This window comes from Cervus elaphus, chromosome 15, assembly GCF_910594005.1.
Source record: "Cervus elaphus chromosome 15, mCerEla1.1, whole genome shotgun sequence".
Classification (NCBI taxonomy): Eukaryota; Metazoa; Chordata; class Mammalia; order Artiodactyla; family Cervidae; genus Cervus; species Cervus elaphus.
This window is the reverse complement of record NC_057829.1, coordinates 57,996,229-58,021,620: the sequence shown is the minus strand read 5'-3', so window position 1 is coordinate 58,021,620 and position 25,392 is coordinate 57,996,229. Positions and strand designations below refer to the sequence as shown.

At 41.4% G+C, this 25,392-nt stretch overlaps 1 protein-coding gene across 1 annotated transcript in view; it reads left to right on the top strand.

Moving 5' to 3' along the window:
• The window catches only part of MYOF (myoferlin), a 172,208-nt gene that overhangs the window by 64,265 nt on the left and 82,551 nt on the right, over nucleotides 1-25,392 (top strand). Inside the window, exons 6-18 of the mRNA XM_043926912.1 lie at nucleotides 3,815-3,981; nucleotides 4,818-4,946; nucleotides 8,873-8,935; nucleotides 9,020-9,070; nucleotides 10,237-10,267; nucleotides 10,742-10,857; nucleotides 11,528-11,654; nucleotides 13,749-13,852; nucleotides 16,343-16,411; nucleotides 16,504-16,547; nucleotides 18,973-19,055; nucleotides 22,039-22,077; nucleotides 24,081-24,205. Of these exons, the coding sequence (XP_043782847.1) occupies nucleotides 3,815-3,981; nucleotides 4,818-4,946; nucleotides 8,873-8,935; nucleotides 9,020-9,070; nucleotides 10,237-10,267; nucleotides 10,742-10,857; nucleotides 11,528-11,654; nucleotides 13,749-13,852; nucleotides 16,343-16,411; nucleotides 16,504-16,547; nucleotides 18,973-19,055; nucleotides 22,039-22,077; nucleotides 24,081-24,205 (1,148 nt within the window). The remainder of the gene's footprint in view (nucleotides 1-3,814; nucleotides 3,982-4,817; nucleotides 4,947-8,872; nucleotides 8,936-9,019; nucleotides 9,071-10,236; nucleotides 10,268-10,741; nucleotides 10,858-11,527; nucleotides 11,655-13,748; nucleotides 13,853-16,342; nucleotides 16,412-16,503; nucleotides 16,548-18,972; nucleotides 19,056-22,038; nucleotides 22,078-24,080; nucleotides 24,206-25,392) is intronic.

The following is a 25,392-nucleotide window of genomic DNA, read 5'->3' as shown; positions in this document are numbered from 1 at the left end:
CTGCAAATAAAAGATAGTTAATAGTGGGTTGAGTTCTTTCAGGAGCTCTGTTTTTCTATTGATACCTCTGTATTTTTTAAAGCAATGTCACTTTGTTTTGTTTACAAGTATGTTGATTATCTGTTAAGATTACTATTTTGTCTTTGCCCTTTGTGAGTTTCCTTGTCTGTTTTGCTTGTTCTTTCAGATAAAATTTACTGTTTTATTAATGTGTCCAAAAATTGTAAGTAAAATTAGCAATTATAAAAATTTTTTTTAGGAAAAAAAAAATAGGAAGGAAGAGGCCGAGATTATTGTGTAGAGGCAGAGGTAGCTATTCTTCACCTGTGGCTTCTCTGGGGTTTCCTGGTGTCCTGACAAAGAGGTTGAGGAACCAGGAAGAGAGCATTGCCTTTACTAGCTCCAGTCATAAACCAGTGAGGGAGAACGAGGATGTGGTCTTTGTTTTAGCTCAGTTCTTAATAATGTAACAAGTTGTTTCTGCTTTCTGGACCTGTTTTTCTACCTATAAAACAGGGTGAGGGGCAGGTTGGATTGGAGATCTGTTTTTGGAAAAAAAAAAATTTTTATCTTTATACTCTTAATTTTTTTAGTTTCTTTTATATAGTTATTTTTGACTGCACTGGGTCTTTGTTACTGTGTGAGCTTTCTCTAGTTGCAGTGTTGTAGCTACGCATTCCTGGAAATAGACTCATTCAGAAGGACAATGCAGATAGTGGAGTGCAGTTTATTACACTGGCGGGCCCAAGGCAGAATCTCCTCTTAGCCAAAGACCCTGACCAGTTTTTTTGAAAACCTTATATACCCTAAGTGTACATGCCCAAACCCACGTCCCCAGATTCCCTGAAACTAGTCTGAACAAAGGAAAAGAAAGATGCAATCAAAGTTAACCCATGATTCACATGCCTTAAGCCTAGGTAGTTAACAGTGGACAATTACCAATAGGCCTGTGGTCATACACCAATAAGCAGAATATATGATTCTATTTGGTTACACAGGTAATTAAGATATTCCTTTAAGGATGGAGAGCCTAGGTACGAACCCTGGGGCTCTTCCTTCTGGGGGCCTGGTTTTCCAGTTGGTATGTCGTTTCCATAGATACTGGGCATATAGCTCAAAGTTCACAGTCTGGCCCAAGATGGAGTCCTGCTTTCAAGATAGAGCCTGTTCTGTCTGTTTCCTCCTTCAGCAGCCAGCAGGGGCCACTCAAGTTGTGGTGCATGGGCTTCTTATTGTGGTGACTTCTCTTGTTGCAGAGTACGGGCTCTAGGGCACAGGCTGAGTAGTTGCAGCACATGGTCTAAGTTGCTCCATAACATGTGGAATCTTCCTGAACCAAGGATTGAACCCATGTCTCCTGCATTGGCAGGTAGATTCTTAATCACTGAACCACCAGGGAAATCCCTGGATTGAAGGTCTTTAAGGTCGGTTCTTGTCTAAATTCTGTGAGTCTGTGACTTCTTGGAAGACTGAGGTGTGGCTCCAGAGAATGTTGGGTCAGAGAAGCAGAGGGCAGAGGAACAGAGTGGGAAGGCACACTTGATGAATTGGAGACAAAGAAGGGGGCCTCGGAAGACCCTGAAATGTGCCAGGAGGAGAACTTCTCAATTCATAGAAGTATGTGTGATCCCCAGTGTCCAATGCCATGGAAGATGATGCACGAGCCTTCGGAAGAGGGTCTTGAGCTTCTCGAGGAGAGGTCGTGGTTGGTCTTTGTGGAACAGGAGCTAGCCTCGGATGGGACGAGCATGAATGGAGGGGTGGTGAGGAGGAATGTTCCTCCTGGGCTAAACACTGGGGAGAACCTTTACTTCCTTGTGGTTGTTCATTTTGTTGTAGCCACGCGTTCCAGGAAACAAACCCACTCAGAAGGACAATACAGGTAGTGGAGTGCAGTTTATCACACCGGCGGGCCCAAGGCAGAGTCTCCTCTTAGCCAAGGACCCCAACCAGTTTTTGCGAAAACCTTATATACCCTAAGCATACATGCCTAAACCCACCTCCCCAGATTCCCTGAAACTAGTCTGAACAAAGGAAAAAGAAAGATACCATCCAAGTTAACCAGTGGTTCATATGCCGTAAGCCTTGGTAGTTGACAGTGGACAATTATCAACAGCTTGTGATACCCCAATAAGCATGATAGAATGTATGATTCTATTCGGTCACACAGATAATGAGGGTATTCTTTTAGGCATGGAGAGCCCTGGTGCTCTTCCTTCGGGGGCCTGGTTTTCCAGTTGGTAGGTCGTTTCCATAGATACTGGGCATCTAGCTCAAAGTCCACAGTCCGGCCCAAGAAGGACTCCTGCTTTCAGGATGGAGCCTGTTCTGTTTCCTCCTTCAGGTTCTTACTCTGTGCCCTGTCCCCCGTGCTGCTCACTGACTGCCTCCCTTCCCCACCCCATTGCTGCTCTCTAGGAAGTGCTCCAATAAAACTGACTTCTCAATAAAAGTTTAAAGGAAAAAAAAGAAAAAGATTAATTTGTTGGGTGCTGTTTTGTGCCAGGCACTGTGTTAAAGGCCTTGCATATAGATAAATGTTATCTTTACAATAACCTTGTGGTAAATACTATTAGTTCACCCTTTTTATGAATGAGGAAACTGAAACAAATTAAGAGACTACTCAGACTCACATAGCTCAAAACTGGAATTCCCATGCAGACAGCATGACTGCAAAGCCCCAGCTTTAAGAGCCATGCTACAGGGCAGTTGGATGGAACTAATTCATACTATGATATGAGTGACTGGCAGATGACTCCATATGGAAATTGCCTCCTACCATTTCCATATGGGATCATCAGTAAAGGAGGAGGTTCAGGATCCAAAGGTAGGGAGTACAAATGCTGGTATTTTTTAGACAAGGTAGTTAGTTGGTCTTCTAGTCTTATATTGTACAGATTACCAGGAGTTTAAATTTTTTGTGTATTAAGAAAAAAAATAACTGAAGTTTGTCACTGAGTTTTAAAAAGTTTGTGAGTAATAAAAGGAGGAAACATAGAAGACAGAATTGATGTTTGTTATTTATAGGAGAGAAAGATCTGTTCTTATTTGAAGGCAGAGGGAAGGCCCCTATGGGGAAGGAGCCACTGGAGGTCCTTGAAAGGGGGACCATTTATAGGGTCCTCAAAGAACCAAAAGAAAGTGGGGTCTCAGGGATGGGAGGTGGTTCACTTGAACCATATTTTCCCCACTGAGTGTGAAGGGAAGCTAGGGGACAGATGTGTGTGGAAGTGATAGACTAGGAGGATGGAGCAAGAGTATGATGACCACCTCAGTCTGTTTGGCAGGAAACTGGAGGCCGGTTTCTCACCTACCATGAGGGTGGAGAGGGCATCCACGATCAGAAAACTCAGGCAGAAAGGAGACAGTACAAGACCTCATGATTAAAGTTCTAGAGAAAAGACCTGCAGTGGGAAAGGTGGAGTGGAAGTCTCCCCAGCAAGTCTCCAATTTCCCCGGCATTTCCACACATCACTGTCCTAACCACAGGCAGACCCCTGACCTCAAGTTGGTTCCCAGATCAGAACTGAGTGATGGTCTGGCTGGGTCCATTCATACCATCTCCTCTTCTCATGCTCCTCGTGGCCTCTGGCATTTTCCTAGTCACCTTGAAAACAGCCTGAATGAATGTCGTGTTGCATGTGAACACATTTGCCTAAAGAATCTATATCTGAGTCATAACTTGTCCCAAGTCACTGTCACCAAGAAGCATCTCCCTCACTGGCTGCCTCAGCAGCATGGAAAACTCTCTGGAATGTTTAGACTCATACAGGATGAGAACTGTCTCTGAATGCATCCCTTTTTGCTATTTTAGGAGAAGAGGAAGAAGATGGAGGTGATGAGGACAGGTTGGATAGTACGGTCAGGGGCCCAGGGCCCAGGGCGCCAGGAGGGACCGTGTCGGAAGCTCACCTTGCCCGGAGGCTCACGAGAGCAAAGAGCAGCCGACGCATGCTGTCTAACAAGCCACAGGACTTCCAGGTAGGAGCAGCGCCCTGTGGGGCCAACCCCATGTTGTCCGGCTTCTGGCAACTGTGGTGTTGTTAGAAGTGCTTCTGCCTGTGGGCAGTGGCTTAACTGGTAAAAAAGGGATGTAAGGGCATAAACTCAACGAGAAGAGCTCCCCATCTTTCTTCTGCAAGCTTCAGTAAATGTTGTCAATCTGGATGAGGCTCTTCAGAAAAATAAAACTCCCTTTGGTGGTAGGAAGTGAGAGTTAGTTATGTCTGACTCTTTGTGACCCCATGGACTGTAGCCCACCAGGCTCCTCTGTTCATGGGATTCTCCAGGTAAGAATACTGGAGTAGGTTGCCATTCCCTTCTCCAGGGGATCTTCCCAACCCAGGGATCAAACATGGATCTCCCACACTGCAGGCAGATTCTTTACCATCTGATCCACCAGGGAAGCTCAAGAGCTAATCAAGGAGTGGAAGCACAGGTATTGTGTTTTCTCACAGCTCTGGCTGCTTCCTTGGGAGATAGCCATGGAGGGTGTTAGTACCTCCCAGGGACCAGGAAGACCAGGTAGGAGGCTGACTCTGGGCAGCAGCCTCCACCTTGCCCTTCGCTTTTCCAGGCCAGTTCTAGACTCCTGCAAGCCTGTGACTGCTCTTGGTTTTGGCAACCTGACCCCAGTTCTCATCACGAGAATGGGTGCAGGGGGATGCTCCCAGTCCTTGAGCACCAATACATTGCAAAGCTGCGCTGGCCTGGTTTCAGTGATCCTTACCAGTGAACGAGCCAAGGTGACACCTGTGGATTCTCTTACACGTCATGCTGGGAAAGGTTCAGTGACGCCTCCCCTTCTGTACTTGCAGATCCGGGTCCGAGTGATCGAGGGCCGGCAGTTAAGTGGCAACAACATCAAGCCTGTGGTCAAAGTCCACATCTGTGGCCAGACACACCGAACAAGAATCAAGCGAGGGAACAATCCATTTTTTGATGAGGTAAATGGGCAAATGCATGTCCTTGTGTGTCTGTTTTATTTATGTGTACCTTCTCAGTTTCCACCCATTTCTCTACAGTCCCAAGTGGGAGAGGAACACATGTCAGACTTAACTGTACACAGAGGACAAAGTTCCAGCCTTAAACATTCTCTGCTAAGAACCCCTGGGGCTTGGAGTCACATGGCCTGCTTCATTATTGGTTCTCAGAGAAGCCTGGTGTCTTTCTGGTAGTTTTATAACAACTTCTGGAGGGAGCCCTTCCAAATGGGTCCTTGCACCTCTTACCATGGACCACACAGAACACTTAGGACCTGTCTTTACTCTTTTTAATTAGCAAACGTGTCTGAGGGGTGACTCCATGTGACTTAAGTAATTCAACTTTTTAAAGGTGTCAAAACCTACTTGGCTATAAAAACAATATAGGTTAGAAGAAGCAATTATGAGCAGAAAGGGTTTTTCCTCCATAATGAGATCATAGCCTGTTCTGACGACCTGCAACACTCTTCAAAAATGCTGAATACCATGACAGTTGTCTTCAATGCCACGAAATTCCACATTTAGGACTGTGAAGAGAAATGGTAAATTTGGGGAATTTTTCACATGCCAGCCTTCCTCCGCCGAGGAACCAGGTTTTTCTGAGATTCCTGGGGCCTCATGCTCTGATCTCTGAGGCCAGGCATTTCCTACCACAGCTTCCTCTCACAGTGCCTCTTGTAATCCCAGCCCTGGCGTGGGTTCTTTTTTTCTCCGTTCACAAAAGGAACGGGTTTCTTCTGTGTGGTGCTCCTGGTTATTTTTCTATGTTCAACTTGGCCCCCAGCTTTTCAGAGGCTCCATTTTCTTCTCACTTCTGGCTTCTCCTTAGATGACTCACAGACACCAGCAGGCGGCTAGGTAGTGTCAAAGCTAACATGAGAGGTGGGTGCATTCAGAGATGGGGCCCTGGAAGTGGACTTCAGGGAAGGCTGGGTGAGAGTCATGTTGAGGGACAAGACAGGATTGCAGGAAGGACAAGATATGAGGCACTTGATGCCTAGAGCATAGCACCGATCCAAGTGTTTACTGAAGGAAAGTTACACGGCTCAAAATAACCTGGAGTTAAAACTCCCCTCCTCCCCACCGCTCTAAGAAAACAAAGAACTCACTCAAAGAAAAAAAAAAAAATGGACATTAAGGCTGATTACGCCCAGCTCCCAGTCGGTCCAGCCTCTGGCCATCTCCAGAATTCTTTGTCCCAGCTGTTTAAGAGATAACTACTCCAAACAACCTTGGAGAAGAACAGGCCCCCCCCCAAGACAGTAGATTTGCACATATATGCCTATATATACTTACTCTTTTCTTGGGTTAGTGCAGCAGCTCACTAATCTGACTGCTGCCCCTTCTCGCCTCATTAAAGGTGATCTGTTCCTGTAAAGTGCGGGTCTCGTTCTTTTTCTGAACCTTGCCTTCTCTAATTCCCTTACCCTACATTTATAATGTGGGACAAACATTTACTCAACTACAGCTATAGGAAGTCCACCTCAGAACTTATCATTTTAATGAATACTTTTGAAATTAGATTTCTTAGCTAAAGGGAAGAATCAAATAACTGAGCTTCTAAACAGACCAATTCATAAATCAATAAAAAGATTTTACTAAAAAACTCTAGTTTACACACACATTTTTAACCAAGTGATTCAACTTGCCCAAGGGGCAACCAAGGGACAAATGGACATGTGTGTCCTGGTGTGATATAATGGAAGTAATCAGCATCACTTGTGTCATTTCTTGTCCAGTGGTCAACTTGAATCATTGTAACAATGAGGAAACACTAACAAAAATCCAGTTTGTAAGATATTCTGCAAAGCAACTGGTCTTGATAGAAATAAATAACAAAAATAAGCCAGAAGTACCATTCTAGATAAAAGGAAACTTAGGAGATACAACAGCCACATACAATGTAAGATCCTCGAGTGAATCCTAGATTAAAAAAAAAAACTAACTAAAAAAACTTTTATCAGAACAAGTATAGGAATTTGAAAATTGACTGTGTAACATGTTAAATTTTGGGGGTGTGATAATAGTGTTGACGCAGTTCAGTCACTAAGTTGTGTCTGACTCTTTGTGACCCTATGGACTGCAGCACACCTGTCTTTCACTGTCTCCTGGAGTTTGCTCAGATTCATGTCTGCTGAATCAGAGATGCTATCTAACCATCTCATCCTGTCATCCCCTTCTCCTTTTGCCTTCAATCTTTCCCAGCTCCTGCTGCTGCCAAGTTGCTTCAGTCGTGTCCGACTCTATGCGACCCCATAGACAGCAGCCCACCAGGCTCCCCCATCCCTGGGATTCTCCAGGCAAGAACACTGGAGTGGGTTGCCATTTCCTTCTCCAATGCATGAAAGGAAAAGTGAAAGTGAAGTCGCTCAGTCGTGTCTGACTCTTAGCAACCCCATGGACTGCAGCCTACCAGGCTTCTCCATCCATGGGATTTTCCAGGCAAGAGCACTGGAGTGGGGTGTCATTGCCTTCTCCGATCTTTCCCAGCATCAGGGTCATTTCCAGTGAGTCAGCTCTTTGCATCAGGCGGCCAAAGTATTGGAGCTTCAGTTTGAGCATTATCCTTCCAATGAATATTCAGGGTTGATTTCCTTTAGGATTGACTGGTTTGATCTCCTTGGTCCGTTATATAAAAAAATGTTCTTGCTCTTCAGAGATGAGTGCAAATTTGTTTACTTTTTGAAAATAATCTTTTATTGTTTTACTTTTTGGAAATAATCCCCTCCCCCACCACTGGTGATTGCTTTTATTTATTTAAAAATTTTTTTGAACTTTTTATTTTGTATTGGGGTATAGCCAATTAATGATGTTGTGATGGTTTCAGGTGAACAGCAAAGGGACTCAGCCATACGCAAATGTACTTTTAAGGAGTGAAGTATTGTATTATCTAGAACCTTCTTCCAGATAGTTCAGTTTAAAAAAGAGAGTAATAAAGCCAAAAGCCAGTGTCCCAAAATTATAGCAATGATTCTTTCTTTTTTTTCTCTGTAAATTTTAAATATTTCTAAGGAAAATGTAGGAGAAAAAAGTCTCAGTTTAAATAAATGCTCCATCTTTCTCTCTTAGGATTAAAGTCTATTGGCACATAAAACTTTGACTTTATGGTAAAACCTCTACATACCCAATTTTCATCTTCTAAGAGTCAACCTTCTTAAACTTAGCAGTTAGAATGAGTTAAAATGTGGTCCATACTGACTCTACTGAGGTACTACCAGTATCTAATGCGTAGAGTTGGCTGTACAAGTATTTTGTTAGAAAGAGCAAAATTAGTCACTGGTTACAGATAATAGCACTAAAAAGGAAGAAAACTAACCTCAACTTTCCAGATCATCCAAGCCCTAAGCACATGAAATAACCTTGATCTTTATTTAGCTACTAGAGGCTAAATCACTTCAGTCACTTCCAATTCTGTGTGATCCTATGTCCTGCAGCCCTCCAGGCTCCTCTGTCCATGGGATCCCCCAGGCAAGAATACTGGAGTGGGTTCCCATGCCCTTATCCAGGGGATCTTCCCAACCCAGGGATCATACCCACGTCTCTTATGTCTCCTTCATTGGCAGGCAGGTTCTTCACCACTAGTGCCACTTGGGATGCCCTAGCTACTAGATATCTGGTGTCAAATGAACAATTCTATTTAGTTAAATTAACGCTATGCACAACTATTACTTAACCCTTTTTCTGATATACAGAGTTTACCTTGAAGCTCATGACGCTTAAGCTTCAGAGCCTTTTCCGAGATCCTGCAGTAGGTTCACACGGTCACACCTAATTTGAGGTTGTTTCTTGTATATTTTTTAGGAAGGCCCCTCAAATTTTAGCGTCAGATCTCACTAAACCATAATCCATCCCTGTTGACATTCAAACATTTTCCCTTTTTGTTTCAACAGTTATTTTTCTACAATGTCCACCTGACTCCTTCTGAACTGATGGATGAGATCATCAGCATTCGGGTAAGGGCCCACGGAGTAGGAGGGTAGTGCTCACTAGCTGCCAGATGAAGCCGGTAATCTCCTCACCACTCTCCTTTCTTCCAGGTTTATAATTCCCATTCTCTGCGGGCAGATTCTCTGATGGGGGAGTTTAAGGTGGGTGTCCACTGTCTGTTTCATTCAACTTAGGTCAAAGATGGGCACTTTCATGATGAGGAATCTGGTTCCTGGCCAGGACTCAGGGTACCCATCTTGGTAACATCAGAAGGTTATATGTAAGGCATTGATGCTATGATCATTGCTGAAAGCCAGACACAAATGCTGTGGGGGCAAGAAGCCAGTTGAGTGTCCTCTGGCCGGAGTCTAGTCAACTTCCAAAGTACAGCACTTAGCACTTAGTCCCAAACTTAGTCCTAGAGCAAGATGCCTGGGAGCTGCCATACCAGGACCCTTCACAGAGTTCCTGCTGTGGCTGGAAGCCTACTGCTACAGAAGGAAGAGTATTTGCCCATGGCAAGAAGCCCATTACCCCACTCCACTTGCCAATGGCCCAGAGCTCTATCACGAATCTGACTTAGTAAAGTCAGTTATTATAAATCTGGTGTATGAAAGGCAAGCCAATCCAGGGAAGAGAATCAAGGTGCTTTTCCAAGCAGTTCACATTGAACTTATTGATAAAGACTTGTGCCTTCTTAGCGATTCCACGTGGAATGGGCTGCTTCTTGAAGCAAGTCTTAGAAGATGATTTGGGTCAGTTTATACTCTGTCTGCCATTAACTAGCCACTTGTAAACCTCTCTGGTGCTTAGTTTCTTCATCTGTAAGATGGAATTATTGTGAAAATGAGGTGAGATACAATATATAAAGCACCTAGCTCTTGGCACATTGTAGTACCCAATCAAAGGGTCTATTAATATTAGTATTAGAATTAATTGGAGGAAAAGGTGGAGGAATACTCAATAAGTAGTCCGATATGGTGACCATAGTCCAGGTTTGCTTGGGTCTGAGGGTTTCCTCAGGATGTGAGACTTTCTTTGCTACTGGAAAAGTCCCAAGCAAACCAGGCCACATTGGTCACTGTGTTTCTTCCAGATGTGAGACTAGCTCATTCATTCAAAATGATGGATTGAGAGCCTTCTGTGTGTCACACCTCAGAGGAGGCATCGGATATACAGAGACAGTAAGATGGAAATGGTGGGTCTTAAAGCAGGTTGTCTAGTCAAAAGCCTTATTTTTTTTAAGTGTAATAATAATGATAGATTCTAGAAGTGACTGAACTGATTGTAAAATTTGTTTGAACTATTTTAAATTATTTTTTCCTAGATCGATGTTGGATTTGTTTATGATGAACCTGGTAAGTAACATTTTCCCATGAACTTGAAGACTCTGGGGATCAAGAAAATTTGAGTGATCAAAGAATAAAAAACGATGTTTTTCTTGATTGAGAAAAGGAAAGGCTATACCCACTGGGAATTATGATAGCAGTTTAGTATGGATGTCTTTTTTTTTTATAATCTAATGGCAATCATCCTAATAGAAACGAATAGATAATTTCTCTGTTCTGCGAGGCTACTTTAACCTTATCAAAATCAAATTATAGAGTCAGTGACTAGAGCTTAGAGAGTCTTGTTCAGTCACTCCAGGGCAGGATGTGGGTGAAGAGTCAGTGTGAAGGAGAGAGCATTAAAATGGAGCCTCATCTGGGGAGTATGGCCCGTCCTGAAGACACATTGGAGAAAATACTTGGTTATCTTACTGTAGATGGAATTGTGGACCTGTCAGCTTCTCTTTAGAGTATTCCTGTCCTTTTACACCTTCTTTATTTTAGGTCATGCTGTCATGAGGAAATGGCTTCTCCTCAATGACCCTGAAGATACCAGCTCAGGTGCTAAAGGCTACATGAAAGTCAGCATGTTCGTCCTGGGAACTGGAGATGAGCCTCCTGTAAGCCCCCAATTCTCTGCCCTCTATGTTTTTTCACTAAGAAAGAGGACCAAGAGTTAAGCAAGTGGGCACCAGTCATTGTGAAATGGAGCAGAGCTTCCAGTCAACAACCCCAGTCCTCCAATTCCTCCACCTTTCTGGAATTTGTTGTTTTCTTCACAACAGAATTATTATTCCAGCTCACTTAGCTCCTTCCTGGTGTCTGTGAGAAGGTCTTTCATTCAGTAAAGATATGTGTGTTTTTTTTTTTTTTTTTGATATGTGTGTTTTTAAGAGTTCCCCACATCACTGCGTCTACAGAACCTGGCTCTGTTGCAGAATCAGGCATTGCTACCTAAGAGGACAGTTGTTATTCAAAATTGGGCAGCAAGCCAGTAGCCAGAAAAAAAGTGAAAAAGCTTCAGTAATTATCTCTCTATTTAGTGCTCAGAAGAGGACTCAGGACACAGAAAGGACACATTATTTTCTTGCAGTGTATTGGTCAAAGAAACATGAGCATTGATTTTGTAGGGCAGTTTTGAGGTTGAATTGGTGCTAAACTCTTAAGCTCAAAATGCAGGAAATCCTAATGAAAACAGTTATGATTGGTTTTATTTTAACAAGCACAAATTTGGCCTCTTGAAGTGCTGCTTTCCTATGTGTGTAATTTGCCACCCTGTGTCCCCAATAGCCTGAGAAACAAGATCGTGATAATGACAGTGATGACGTGGAAAGTAACTTGTTACTCCCTGCTGGCATTGCCCTGCGGTGGGTGACCTTCCTGCTGAAGATCTACAGGGCGGAGGACATCCCCCAGAGTATGTATTGATTTAATCCAGCCCCAGGATTGTCAGTTACCTGCATGATTACCTGTGATAAAAATAATCATACTCCAGATAGTGTCGGTGCTCCCTGCCATGTCTTTCATCTTAAAGGCCTTCATAGAGTTATTTTCATTCATTTTGCCCCTATTGAAAACCACTTAAGCAGATTCATGGGGCAGCCTATTGGTCCCTGACCCATGGCCCTTATGGAGCCTTTGACCCATTCATGTCTGTTCTTTCTCTCTTCTGGGTTCCACACTTTCCCCTTATTCTAAAGGATAACAAACAGAGGTCAGCGGTCAGCATTGCCAACTCCTTTCATCCCAAATGAAACTGAAGTTCTATAAAGAGATAAATGTATTTGCTATCAGAGTATTAAAAATAGCTGAACCAAAGTTGTAAGTGCCAATAACTAGAAGTCTGTCACTATTGTATTAAGAGATTGGGTGCATTTAAGAGAATTACTTAGAGTTATTCCATTCACAGAGGCTAATCTAGTTGCTTGCCTGTCCTTGCTGAGGACCTGGCATCCTCTCTGCCTTGCTGGGTGTGCCTGCTTCCTGCTGGGCCCTGGGACATAGGACCCTCTCCCCGTCCCCAGGAGGCAGCACCACTGTACAGGCCATGGAGCTCTTCAGGATTTTCTACTTCTCTAGGAACCCCTCCTTTCTAATGCCTCCCCAGACCATCTTTCCCTCGGAAATATCTTAAATGAAGTAAATAAATTAAACCTCAGGTTATAATATCTACTTGGGCCTGTTCAACTGAATTCTGTTCACTTTTATAAATTGGAGCATAATTACTGTACAATGTTGTGTTAGTTTCTGCCGTATAACAAAGTGAATCAGTTGTCTGTATACATATACCGCTTCCTCTTTTGCCTCCCTCCCATGCCCACCCCAGCCTCTAGGTCATCGTAGAGCACTGAGCTGAGTTCCCTGTGCTATAAAGCAGCTTCCCACTAGCTATTTTACACATGATAGTGTACATACATCAATGCTATTCTCTGTTTGACCCACTCTCCCCTTCCTCTGCTGTGTCCACAAGTCCATCCTCTACGTCTGCATCTCTATTCCTGCCCTGCAAATAGGTTTATCCGTATCATTTTTCTAGATTCCATTTGTATGTGTTAATATATGATATTTGTTTTTCTTCTTCTGACTTACTTCACTCTGACAGACACTAGGTTCATCCACACCACTACAAATGACCCAATTTCTTTCCTTTCTATGGCTGAGTAATATTCCATTGTATATATGTCCCACATCTTCTTTACCCATTCATCTGTCAATGGACATCTAGGTGGCTTCCATGCCCTGGCTATTGCAAATAGCGCTGCCTTGAACTTTGGGGTACATGTATCTTTTTGAATTATGGTTTTCTTCAGGGTATATGCCCAGTAGTAGGATTGCTGGCTCTTATAGTAGTTCTGTTTTTAGTTTTATAAGCAACTTCCTTACTCTTCTCCATAGTGGCTGTATCAGTTTACATTCCCACCAACAGTGAAAGATCTGTTCACTTCTAAGTTTGTTAAAACACAGTTCTGTTGTTTGTAGGTGATTAAACATGTTATGATTATGCCAAATTTCCTGGAGTTACTAAAAAAAAGATGAAGCCTATATGTTGACCTAAAGAACATTTTCCAAATCACAACTAGGCCTCAGTTTTTGAATAACCCTGTTTAGATGGACTTTTTTATTCTATTGTTTTCCTCAATAAGTGATTGATTCTCAATATAGTAATTTATTGATTTTTTTTCTAAGACGCTCCTGTTAATTTTTAAATTTTGTGGGGAGAATGTGTTTTCTCTTTCTGTCAACTAAGACAAAGGATTTCTGTATACATATACCGATGTATACATATACTATATATGTATATACTATTTCTGTATACAGAAATCTGTACATAAAGGATTTCTGTATACATATACTATATACATATACAGTGCCACTGGTACTTGCCACTTTTTGGAATGATTCTCGTTGCAGTGGTTTTTCCAAACAGGAGACAATTTTTAATTTTGCTGAGTGATTTCTGTTCTCTTAAGAGAATCAGATTTGATTTCTTCTGTAATGTGTTCCTTTCCAGTGGATGATGCCTTCTCACAGACAGTAAAGGAAATATTTGGAGGCATAGCTGATAAGAAGAACCTAGTGGACCCTTTTGTAGAAGTTTCCTTTGCCGGAAAAAAGGTTTGTATGTGATCTCAATGTAGATGCCTCTAGAAACATGCATTTAAACCACTGTGCTTTCCTTGGAGTGGTTTCTTACTTGTTTTTTTTTTTTAAAGTAGCCCCTTGATGAGCTGGGTACTGTGCAGGAACACAGGTTATCAGACTCTGAACATGTCAGACATCTTAGAGGTTTATTTTGGAGTGGAAAGTATGCAGGACTCAAATTAGAAAGATTTGGTCTTTTGTAAGAGTAGTAGAAATGATTTCCCAGGTCCCAGCATTATCTTACGCTTAGGCAAAGTCCCTAGCCAGCAACAGTGATCCCTGGTCAATGTGGCAGGAGTCCCCACCCTCTGAAATCTAACGCCTGGTGATCTGAAGTGGAGCTGATGTAATAACAATAGAAAAAGTGCACAATAAATGTAATGCACTTGAATTATCCTGAAGCCACCTCCATCCCCCATCCATGGAAAAACTGTCTTTTACAAAACTGGTCCCTGATGCCAAAAACAGTGGGGACCACTGTGTAGAAGAGAGCCTCCAGTACCCAGGTGCCCATTTCTATCATGTTTCTTACCCCTCATGTTCCAATGAGCTGAAGAAACTGGAAAGTCTGGCAGAACCCATCTCAGTCCTCTGATAAGAGCTGAGGGACTCTTGGTATAAGAACACCTGTAACTATACTTTTACCTACAAAGATGGTCAAAGATTGTAGAGTGGGATTCCATAGTAGAATAATGGTGTAGCACAGTCAGTTCTAGGCTTGAGGAAGTAGCATCTACTACATATTGGAACCATGTGTATGTGAAAGTGAGGTTTGGCAGCACACACACAGGGTTATGTCCCAGGAGAGTCAGTGGGAGATGGCAGAAAAAGTCTCAGTTCTGAAGCTAAATGAGGCCAGATTTAAATTCAGACTTCACCTTACTCCACAGCAAGTGAAGTCAAATTCTTTAACCTCTGGGTCTCAATTTCCTGAATTACATATGAGGATAAGGATAATCTCATAGGATTGTTGAAAGAGTTAATTAATTCAGGAAGTAAACAGCGGGAGCCTGCTAAGTATCAGATACTGTCCCTCACGTTGGAGATAAAGAAGTGAGCGGGACAATCTTTACTCTCATGGAGCTTACTGTGTGAAAGAAGGGACAACAATAAGCAAGCAAATAAAAAGTTGCATAAGTTCAGTTAGTGCTGAGTACTAAGCAGAAAATAAGGGAACAAGAAGTGATAGGTGCAGGGTGTTTGGAGGGGTATCCAGTTAGTTTATCAAGTGGGATATTTTGGAGGAAGTGACATTTGAACAGAGGCCTGGAAAATGCAGAGATATTGACGGGGGGAGGGCTTCCAGGCAGAAGGAAGAGCAGATGTAAAGACCCCAGGGAGGAGATATGTTCACAGTGGATGAATGCCAACATGGCTGGGGTGGAGCAAGCAAGGGACGAAACCAAGAGATGAGCTCAGAGAGAGGAGGTGAGGTAGGCAGGCAGGGCTCTATCAGGCAGAGGATGAATCAGGACTTAGTATTCTAAGTACACCTGAGAACTGACTGAAGGTGCTACATGGGGAGTGACATGAAAGTGAGGAGGCGGGAGAGGAAGTGGGGATCCAGAGGGGAACCAACCACAGGCATCTGGGCAAGATGAGATGAAAATTGGGGTGTCAGCATTTTCTGATGGATTGGATGAGGCACGTGAAGGAAAGAGAGGGTTGTGACTGACCCTGGTTCAAACCTGAATACCCTTTCGAACAACAATGGAAAGACAGCAGCGAGTTTGGGGATCAGGGAGAAGGGCTGGTGGGCAGGATCAAAAGATAGGTTTGGACATTTCAGTGAAGAAATGCATATCAGACAGTATGTAACAAGTGTCCACCTGCCAATGCAGGAGACCTGGGTTCGATCCCTGGGTTGGGAAGATCCCCTGGAGAAGGAAACAGCAAACTACTTCGGTTTTCTTGGCTGGGAAATCCCATGGACAGAGGAGCCTGGCGGGCTACAATCCATGGGATCGCAAAAGAGCAGGGTACCACTTAACAACTAAACAACAAGTGCTCACTAAATAGCAACTCTTGCATCATTACAGTAACCCAATATTAAAATTTGGCAATTTGAAACTAGCTCTTAGTGCATAGAAGAAGCAAAGATCAATATACTAGACCCATGTCATAGTTTACCAAATTGTTATTAAGAAAACTTTAATGAGGTTACCAAGTCTATGGGCTTCCCTGATGGCTCCGCTGGTGAAGAATCTGCCTGCAATGTGTGGGACCTGGGTTCGATTCCTGGGTTGGGAAGATCCCCTAGAGAAGGGAACGGCTACCCACTTCAGTATTCTGGCCTGGAGAATTCCATAGACTCTATATTCCATGGTGTTGCAAAGAGTCAGACACAACTGAGTGACCAAGTCTATAACATAAGTATGCTAGAATCATAATCCACTATGCATATATTATAAACTTTCCAAAATTAGAAATTTGAATACCTATTCTGTTTTGATGATTTTACAGGTTTGCACAAATATAATTGAGAAAAATGCAAACCCTGAGTGGAATCAAGTCGTTAATCTTCAGATCAAGGTTTGGCTTTCTTTTCTTTTAGAAAAAAATAAGAATACCCTAGTAGTTACTGAATAAGTTGAGAAATAACTACTTTTTTTCTCTTTTAACAGTTTCCTTCAGTGTGTGAAAAAATAAAACTGACAATATATGACTGGTGAGTTAAGAAAGACTTGTGTCTAATTGCAAATTGGAGAAGTAAATATTTGGATTTGGAGAAACTTTACTTTAGATGCTCTAACCCTTACTTTTCAGGACATTTGCTTTTCTTCCAGACAGAAGTGGTACACTGCTCCTGGAATCAGGTGTTTTCTTTAAAAAAAATAATAACAGTAGCTATTGCAGAAAAGCTTTGGATATATTGGTTCAACTGCTCATGAACAAAAGGAAGGAAAAATGATCTGAATATACCCCAAAACAAGAAATTAAGACTTTAAATACTATTAGGCTGTCCAAAATAGACTCCAGAAATGCAGTAAACTATTTCAAGGGAAGAATTGACCAAAACATTCTGAGAGCTATTCTCTGTCATTGTTAGAAAGGAAATTGGACAGAGCTTCCTATGTGATTGAATGCAAAGAAAATTTGTTGAAAGTTTGATTGACTTCACACTAGACCAACATCCTAGCAAGGATCGGCCGTAATGAGGCTATTCTTGGGTGTATTCTAGTTGGATGGGGCGTTCAGCTGGCAGCCCTTAGCTCCCCGAGAGTAGAAAAGATAAATAGCATCATCACTGGTGCTGGCATCAGCATGGCCAGCACCACCATCATCAGTGTTTATTATGATGTTAGCAGCTGGGTCCTGAGCACTACTAGTGCCAGGTGCGGTGCCTCTTGCTTTCCCTACACTATTCCATTTAATCTTTAGAGGGACCTGATGGGACAGAGACTGTTATTAGTTCATTTTGCAGATGAAGACTGAGGCTCAGAGAGGTCAGGTGACTTGCCCACAGTCACTCAGAGACTCAGTTGGATTCCCAACCTGTCTGGCCCTGATTTTTCCTTTGGCTAAATGTATTTGACTTCCATGTTAGTTCCCTCTTGGCGCTATGGTAACAGGACACTTTGGGAGGAGGGGAGAAGGCTTGATTTTGTTCAGTAACCTCATCATAGCTCATTGAGGTCCATGAAGGGGCCTGAGGACAAAATGCCCCTTCCAATGAGTGTGAGCTCGTTTTAAGTCACTTGGATCCTCAGTTGACACTCCAAAGGTGCTCCAGGGGCCTCCAGATCTCTCAGGAGTGTGAGTTTGGGCCCTATATAGCTCAGATGACCACTCTGGCCTGCTGATGCCACAGTGGGAGGATCGCTGGCTGAGTCATCCTAGAGTCGCCCATGGTCAGAGCAGATGTGGATTTTCCCCTGTTCTAGTTGGCCCTCTCCAAAGCAATGGTAGATTCAGACATGCAGAGAGACCCTGTTTAACTGGGGAATCCTTGGATCCAGATCTTTGGTTATATACTCTGTAGGGTGTTTGCACAACTGAGGGAAAGTTCAGGATTCTTGAAATGTAGTCTAGACCCTTCTGGATGACCTGAGAAGATGCAAGCTCCACACATGTGGCTTAATACCCCCCAAATAATAATTTTTTTCCTCATGTATACTGTTGTTAATTAGTCACTTTCTGTAACCTAATTTTATTAAAGTATATAATATATATAACATAGTATTGCTATAATATATAGTAATATACTATAGTATAATCTTTCCTCAAAATACTGAGTGAAACTTTCCTCCCTCCTGTGGAGTTCTAAACTTCAGAGTGAGTGTGACACTAGATGGAATAAAGAGAAGGAATTAAACAGAAGATGTTATTAATATAAACCTTTTTGTTACACTTACTGTGTGCCCAGCCAGAGACTACTTCATGGGTTAGGCTCACGAACTCTCTAAGATCAGATAGATACACAAAGTTGTGAGCAAACTTACCCAACCACATAGATAAGATTTAGGTTATAGACAAGCAAATGAAGTCACACAGTAGATAATCAAGAAATATTTGAATTGAATTGAAAGGGAATTTTTTCCCCTATGAGGGACCCTTAGAAAAGCCCATTGTAATTTTTAAACCATCATAGTAATCAGTATGAGTAGGATAAAATAAAATACAAACACTTATTCTATGTAGTGAGATTTTTATTACCCTCATCATGTTATGTGCCTATAACTGACCCATTCACTTCATGACAACAGTATTGAGTGTGACCATAGGCAAATTCCCCAGCCTCTGTAAAAATCTGTTTCCAGCTGAAATTAGTTGTCCGGTTAGATCAGCATTTCTCAGAGGGTTGTTGGAGGACCATCTGTGTAAGAATCAGTTGGGATATATACTTGTTATAAATGCAAACTCTTGTTCTTCACCTCTGCTTTCATTGAGTCAGAAGCTTCAGTAGGAAATTAGAGGTGGTGCGGGGCGGGTCCAGGGGAGCAGTGGTGGTTTCCAAATGATTTTAAAGTGCAGTGAAGCCTGAGGCCCACTAGACAGGGTGATTGCTGAGATCTAGGGTCTTTTCCAGATCTATTGGTGAAACAAAGATCTGTCTTCATAGGTGGAGGTCTTAATCTGTTCTTTTAACACAGGGACCGTCTTACCAAAAATGATATCGTTGGAACAACGTATCTGCACCTCTCTAAAATCGCTGCCTCTGGTGGGGAAGTGGAAGGTGAGTCACACAGGGAGCAGGAATGAGACAGGGCGGAGAACTGTTGGAGAGGAAATGAACTGGGTAGCCACCTGGCAATAGACCTGTTTTCTTAAAAGCCAAATGTGATGAGTCTAGTGAACCATTTCAGTGATGTTTTGATGGTGACCAGCAAAATAACAGATTAGTAATTAATAATTGGGGTAACTATCAATTATTTGTGGAGAAGGAAATGGCAATCCATTCCAGTATTCTTGCCTGGAGAGTCCCCATGGACAGAGGAGCCTGGCAGGCTGCAGTCCATGGGGTCACAAAGAGTCGGACATGACTGAGTGACTAAGACAAAACATTAATTATTTGAGTTTAAAATTTTTAACTTTCTTACCTCAATCCAAAGACTTTCCCAGTATGTATTTTACAGATTATTGAGTGTCAATATAGAGAGCACCTTTTTTTTTTTTTCAAGTGGCATTGACACCAGTCCATCTAATAATATTCCCTTCTCTACAGACTTCCTTGGCCAGAGTGAGGTCAGATGGCATTTGAACCGTGTAATCTCCACTCTAGATATTGTGTATTTTGTTTTCATACATTTTATGCTAACAAGCATTGATAACCAATATACTTTTCTTTTTGTTGTTTTATGTATTGAGAACTAATTGCCTATACCTGGTATTCTGGTTCTGTGCATATGTGTGAAACTGTAATAGGGAATAAAGGAATAAATTAAGATGATCAGAAAAATTTAGTGTTAACCCATTACTATCATCAGCAGCTTATTGTTCGTAACTAAAATAAAAATAACAAAAATTCCTATAATTATCACTAGATTAAATGCATTGAATAAAATGAGAAAATTTGAGGCAAAATTCTGTTTTGGAAAACTTAAGATTTCTCTCATCCTCATCGTGTTTAAGAGAGGACTTTACGTTCTTAGTCACTCAGTCATGTCCAACTCTTTGTGACCCCATGGACTGTAGCCCACCAGACTCCTCTGTCCATGGGGATTCTCCAGGCAAGAATATTGGAGTGGGTTGCCATGCCCTTCTCCTCCAGAGGATCGTCCTGACCCAGGGAGCAAACCCAGGTTTCCTGCATTATAGGTTTTTTAAAAAGATACTGTAAGCCAAGCAATAGGTAATATGAATAAGAATCTGAAATATAATAGAGACTTGATGAAAAAGATATAGATTTTCTTTCTCAAGAAGAAGAAAAAGGCATTAGAAATTCTGAGAGAAATAGAGAGTTGAACCAAGAAGATAATAGTCCAAATATAAAGTCAGGTATAGCATTATTTTAAGCAACTGGCAGAAGGTGAGACAGAGAGTCCATCTAAGCATTGTCTGCTAAGTAGCATAGGGAACTGTGTTGCTGGACTTGTACAAAAGAAATGTAATTACAATTCTTCTTTTCTCTGCAGAGAATACTTATGTGGTTGTTATAATGTGAGCACTATTAATTGTTTCTAAAATTGTTTCTAAAATGTTTCTAAAATACAAGCTTTGACTTGTAGTCAAAGCTCTAAAGAGAAGGTAAATATCACCTCTTACAATGTAAAAGTACAGAAGATAGAGCTTAGAAGTGAAAAGAAGTGGAAGGTTGGAGAGGGTGGGCATGCTATTAACTTCTTATCAAGTGAAGGATCCAGATATAAAGGTTAGATTAGACAGATGAGTGGATAAAGAAACTCTGGTGCAAATACACGATGGAATATCACTCAACCATACAAAGGAACACATTCGAGTCAGTTCTGATGAGGTGGATGAACCTAGAGCCTATTATACAGAGTAAAGTAAGTCAGAAAGAGAAAAATATCACATATTAACGCATATGTATGGAATCTAGAAAAATGGTATGGATGAACCTATGTACAGAGCAGCAGTGGAGATGTAGACATTGAGAACAGACTTGTGGACCCAGTGGGAGAAAGGGAGGGAGGGATGAATTGAAAGAATGACATTGAAACATATACATTACTATATGTAAAATAGTGGAAATTTTCTGTAGATGCAGGGAGCTCAAACCTGGTACTCTGTGACAACCTAAAGGGGTGGGATGGGATTGGAGATGGGAGGGAGGTTCAGGAGGGAGGGGACATGTGTTTACTTATGGCTGATTCATGTTGATGTATGGCAGAAACTAACATGATATTGTAAAGCAATTATCCTCCAATTAAAATTTTTTTAAATGTTAGATTAAATCATTGGGTAGATAAAAACTGATTAAAGATTAGATGGAATTTATTGGTCAAAGGCAACCAATAGAGTAATTAAAATCATGCTATAAACTCTATGGGAGGAAGTGTAAAAATCACTTTAACTCATTTATCATTGGCAGGAAGTCATTAAATATCACCTAAAAATAATTATCCAAGAAATAATGGAATAAACATTTTTCTTAGTGGTATGGTGGTAATATCCAGAAGAACTACAAATGAACTGTTACAAGCAGTGCCAGCCTGTCTCTGAGGTCTTCTTTCACTGCAGGCCCTGCAAGACAGTCTGTGATAGGGTCTCAGAGTAACAGTGAGCACTAGCCATTCCCTGCAAAGAAACAGGATAATGTATTGGCAACTATAGGCTTTTGTTTACACAGCCTTATACTAAATTAACTTGGGTTGTCTAGTCTTAGTCCTAGCTAAGTCAGAGACGAGACACATAAAAGTTTTATTAAAATTATGGAATGTTGGTAACTTCCCCAGGCCTCCTTTGATGGTGGGAAGCTGGCTCTCAGATGCTTCACTGCTTTGGGGCTGATGAGGTTGGGCTACTTCCTGTGTGGCCGTGCTACCGGGTGTCACAGAGTCTTGAGCCATTTTGTATTTAACTGGTGGTGATATTTGTATAAATGACAAAACGGTCATGTGATTTGAGTCTGGATTTGGGATTTTCCTGGTGTTGCTAAACCGCTTACCTATTGTTGGATTTGATTAACTTTTTCAATGTCTCTTTTATAATGTCTGTGTTTCTCTTATTGTTTAACCAATGGTATTTTTACTACATAGATTTCTCATCCTCGGGATCTGGGGCTGCATCGTATACAGGTTTATGCTTTGTAATTTTGCTATCTTCTAGATCTTTCTGTTTGTTGTTATCTTATTAAGAACTTATCAACTAATTGCTTTAGCACTTTTTTTTTAAACTTACATTTTATTGTCTTAAATATAGTTGTGTTAGAGTAACAATTTTTGTATTACTGTCATATGGTTGTCCTGCAAAGCTGAGTTTAAACAAATGGGCTAACTGGGCTTTGCTACATGCCTCATGTTTTCACCTAGATATATACCATCCTGGCTTCACTGTAAATAATTGTATAACATTTTTTTTTTCACTTTGTACCTTGAAGGTTCATCTTCCAACCCTGTGGGATCATAGCATGTCCTTGGTTTGCACAGCATTTGCCATTCTTTGCAAGTTTGCTCAATGTGCTCACATTTGATCTTATAACCCTCTTACAGCACATGCTGTTCCCCTAATAGATGAAGACTTTGTGATTTAGAGAAATTTACCTTCTTTCAAAAAAAAAAAAAATGATACTCCCTGCCATTCTAACCACCCAAGGTTGTAGTGAGAGGGGAAAAAGGGATTACATGTAAGAAAGTTGCAAATTGCAAATTAAGGTATTATAATCTGCCTTTATATTATTGGCACAATGCCTCATTCTTATTTGTTTTTAAAAATCCAACTTCATTATCTTATAGTCAGACTTTATATGACTATTAAGTGGTCTTTAGGTGTGTAACAAACATGGCGGATTTGATCATACTTCATTCAACCAATCAAAAAATATTTATGTGGTAGTACTCCAAGATAGAACTAGGAGTTTAAGGATTCAGAATAAAACACACTTGATTCTTACCCACCCACCAAGGGAATTTATAGTGTAGTCACAGACATAGCAGCTATTTAAAGTTCAAAAATTGAAATATAAAATGATAACTTAATAGAAGTTCAAAATGCAAAAGAGCCTCAAAAAGGTGAAGAAGATTGCAAACTACAAGTGTATACAGTTTGCTCAACTGTTTATGAGTAGGTACTCTGCTCACCTATTACTTGACATTTATCCTTCTGCCTTAGTTTTAAGCATAGCGTTGGAAAGGGCCATAGAGTTGATCGGGTCAACCTCTCATCCACAGAGGAAGAGTTTTGACTATATCCTGAAAGATAAAATATGACTCTTGGCCTTAACATTTCCTCTGCTCCCAATACAATCTGTCCAGTTATGTGACACTACTAATTCATAGAAAGATCATCCTTACATTGAGTGAACCAAAGTTGCCCTCCTTGTAGCTCCCAATAGTGGTCCTTCCCCTGCTTATTGGAAGCAAGTCCATCCCTCCTCCATATGGGAGCCATTTGGATGGCTGAAGGCAGCTCTTGCGTTTCCCTGTCTTCACCTGCAGTATCTCTTTGACTCCACTATTTCTTACGTTGGCTGCAGTGCCCTTCATTGGGGAGTAGTCTTGCTGAGACCAGGTAGCAGAAATAAGAAGCATATTGGATCCTCATCAGAGGTGGAATGTTCTGAATGGAGATTTCACATTGTTTATGAATATCATATGGCCATAACCGTAGGCAGACAGTTCACTATTATATATAAAAATTTTAAATGTCTTGTATTTTTAAAATCATCTGCCAGATTTATACTAATTACTTGAGACTAATGATATTTTGGAGGAACAAATAAAATTAATCTGACAAATGTCATTTAAATGACTTCCTGAAACAATATACTCTACCCCAGTTGTCAGAGACAAGCTCACTACAATTGCCAGTTATGAACTTGCAAAAAATGTGAAGATCAACTTCTTTCATTTGAATAGAATCATCTTTATGTTTACCTGAACTACCCCCTCAATGTTTTTTATTTAGTGTTTTATAGCGATAAGATAAATGTGGCAACTCTCACAAAGCGTTTACAATTTGCACTAATACAACTAACACAAAATGGAGGAAAACTGTCTCACCCAGCTAACTAATAACTAATATTTATTTCAACAGAATGGTGTTAAAAGCCTAAAATACTAATGATGATGTTATCTCTCAGCGAATACAGGAGAAACAGAGGTGGGCTTTGTTCCAACTTTTGGACCTTGTTATCTGAACCTTTATGGAAGCCCCAGAGAGTACACGGGATTCCCAGATCCCTATGATGAGCTAAATGCTGGAAAGGTTAGTTCTTCAATTAAGGTGTGTTATTAATGAGCACTGGCTCCAGATTCCTTTTTCTAATGGTTATGATTTAAGTCTTATATTTAGGAGACCTCCCTATCCTCAGAGGCCCACCAGATGACAGATAAAGTGTTTTTTGTGGTTGTTTCTTGGTTTTGGTTTTGTTTTCTATTTTTTGGCCTCGTGGCATGTGGGATCTTAGTTCCCTGATTAGGCTTTGAACCCGTGTCCCCTACAGTGGAAACAAGGTGTCTTAACCGTTGGACCACCAGGGAAGTCCCTGATTAAGTGTTGAAGGATGAAAGTCTCATGTTCCTCAAGTCTTAGAATGCAGGGTAGGAAAAGATCCTGAGGTCATCTCACATGGCAATTGCAAATGCATATCATGGCCTTAGGAAGCATCACTAAGAACAAAGCTAGTGGAGGTGATGGAATTCCAGTTGAGCTATTTCAAATCCTAAAAGATGATGCTGTGAAAGTGCTGCACTCAATATATCAGCAAATTTGGAAAACTCAGCAGTGGCCACAGGTCTGGAAAAGGTCGGTTTTCATTCCAGTCCTAAAGAAAGGCAATGCCAAAGAATGCTCAAACTACTGCACAACTGCACTCATCTCACACGCTAGTAAAGTAATGCTCAAGATTCTCCAAGTCAGGCTTCAGCAATACGTGAACTGTGAACTTCCAGATGTTCAAGCTGGATTTAGAAAAGGCAGAGGAACCAGAGATGAAATTGCCACCACCCGCTGGATCATCGAAAAAGCAAGAGAGTTCCAGAAAAACATCTATTTCTGCTTTATTGACTACGCCAAAGCCTTCGGCTGTGTGGATCACAATAAACTGTAGAAAATTCTGAAAGAGATGGGAATACCAGACCACCTGATCTGCCTCTTGAGAAACCTGTATGCAGGTCAGGAAGCAACAGTTAGAACTGGACATGGAACAACAGACTGGTTCCAAATAGGAAAAGGAGTACATCAAGGCTGTATATGGTCACCCTGCTTATTTAATTTATATGCAGAGTACATCATGAGAAATGCTGGGCTGGAAGAAGCACAAGCTGGAATCAAGATTGCCGGGAGAAATATCAATAATCTCAGATATGCAAATGACACCACCCTTATGGCAGAAAGTGAAGAAGAACTAAACAGCCTCTTGATGAAAGTGAAAGAGCAGAGTGAAAAAGTTG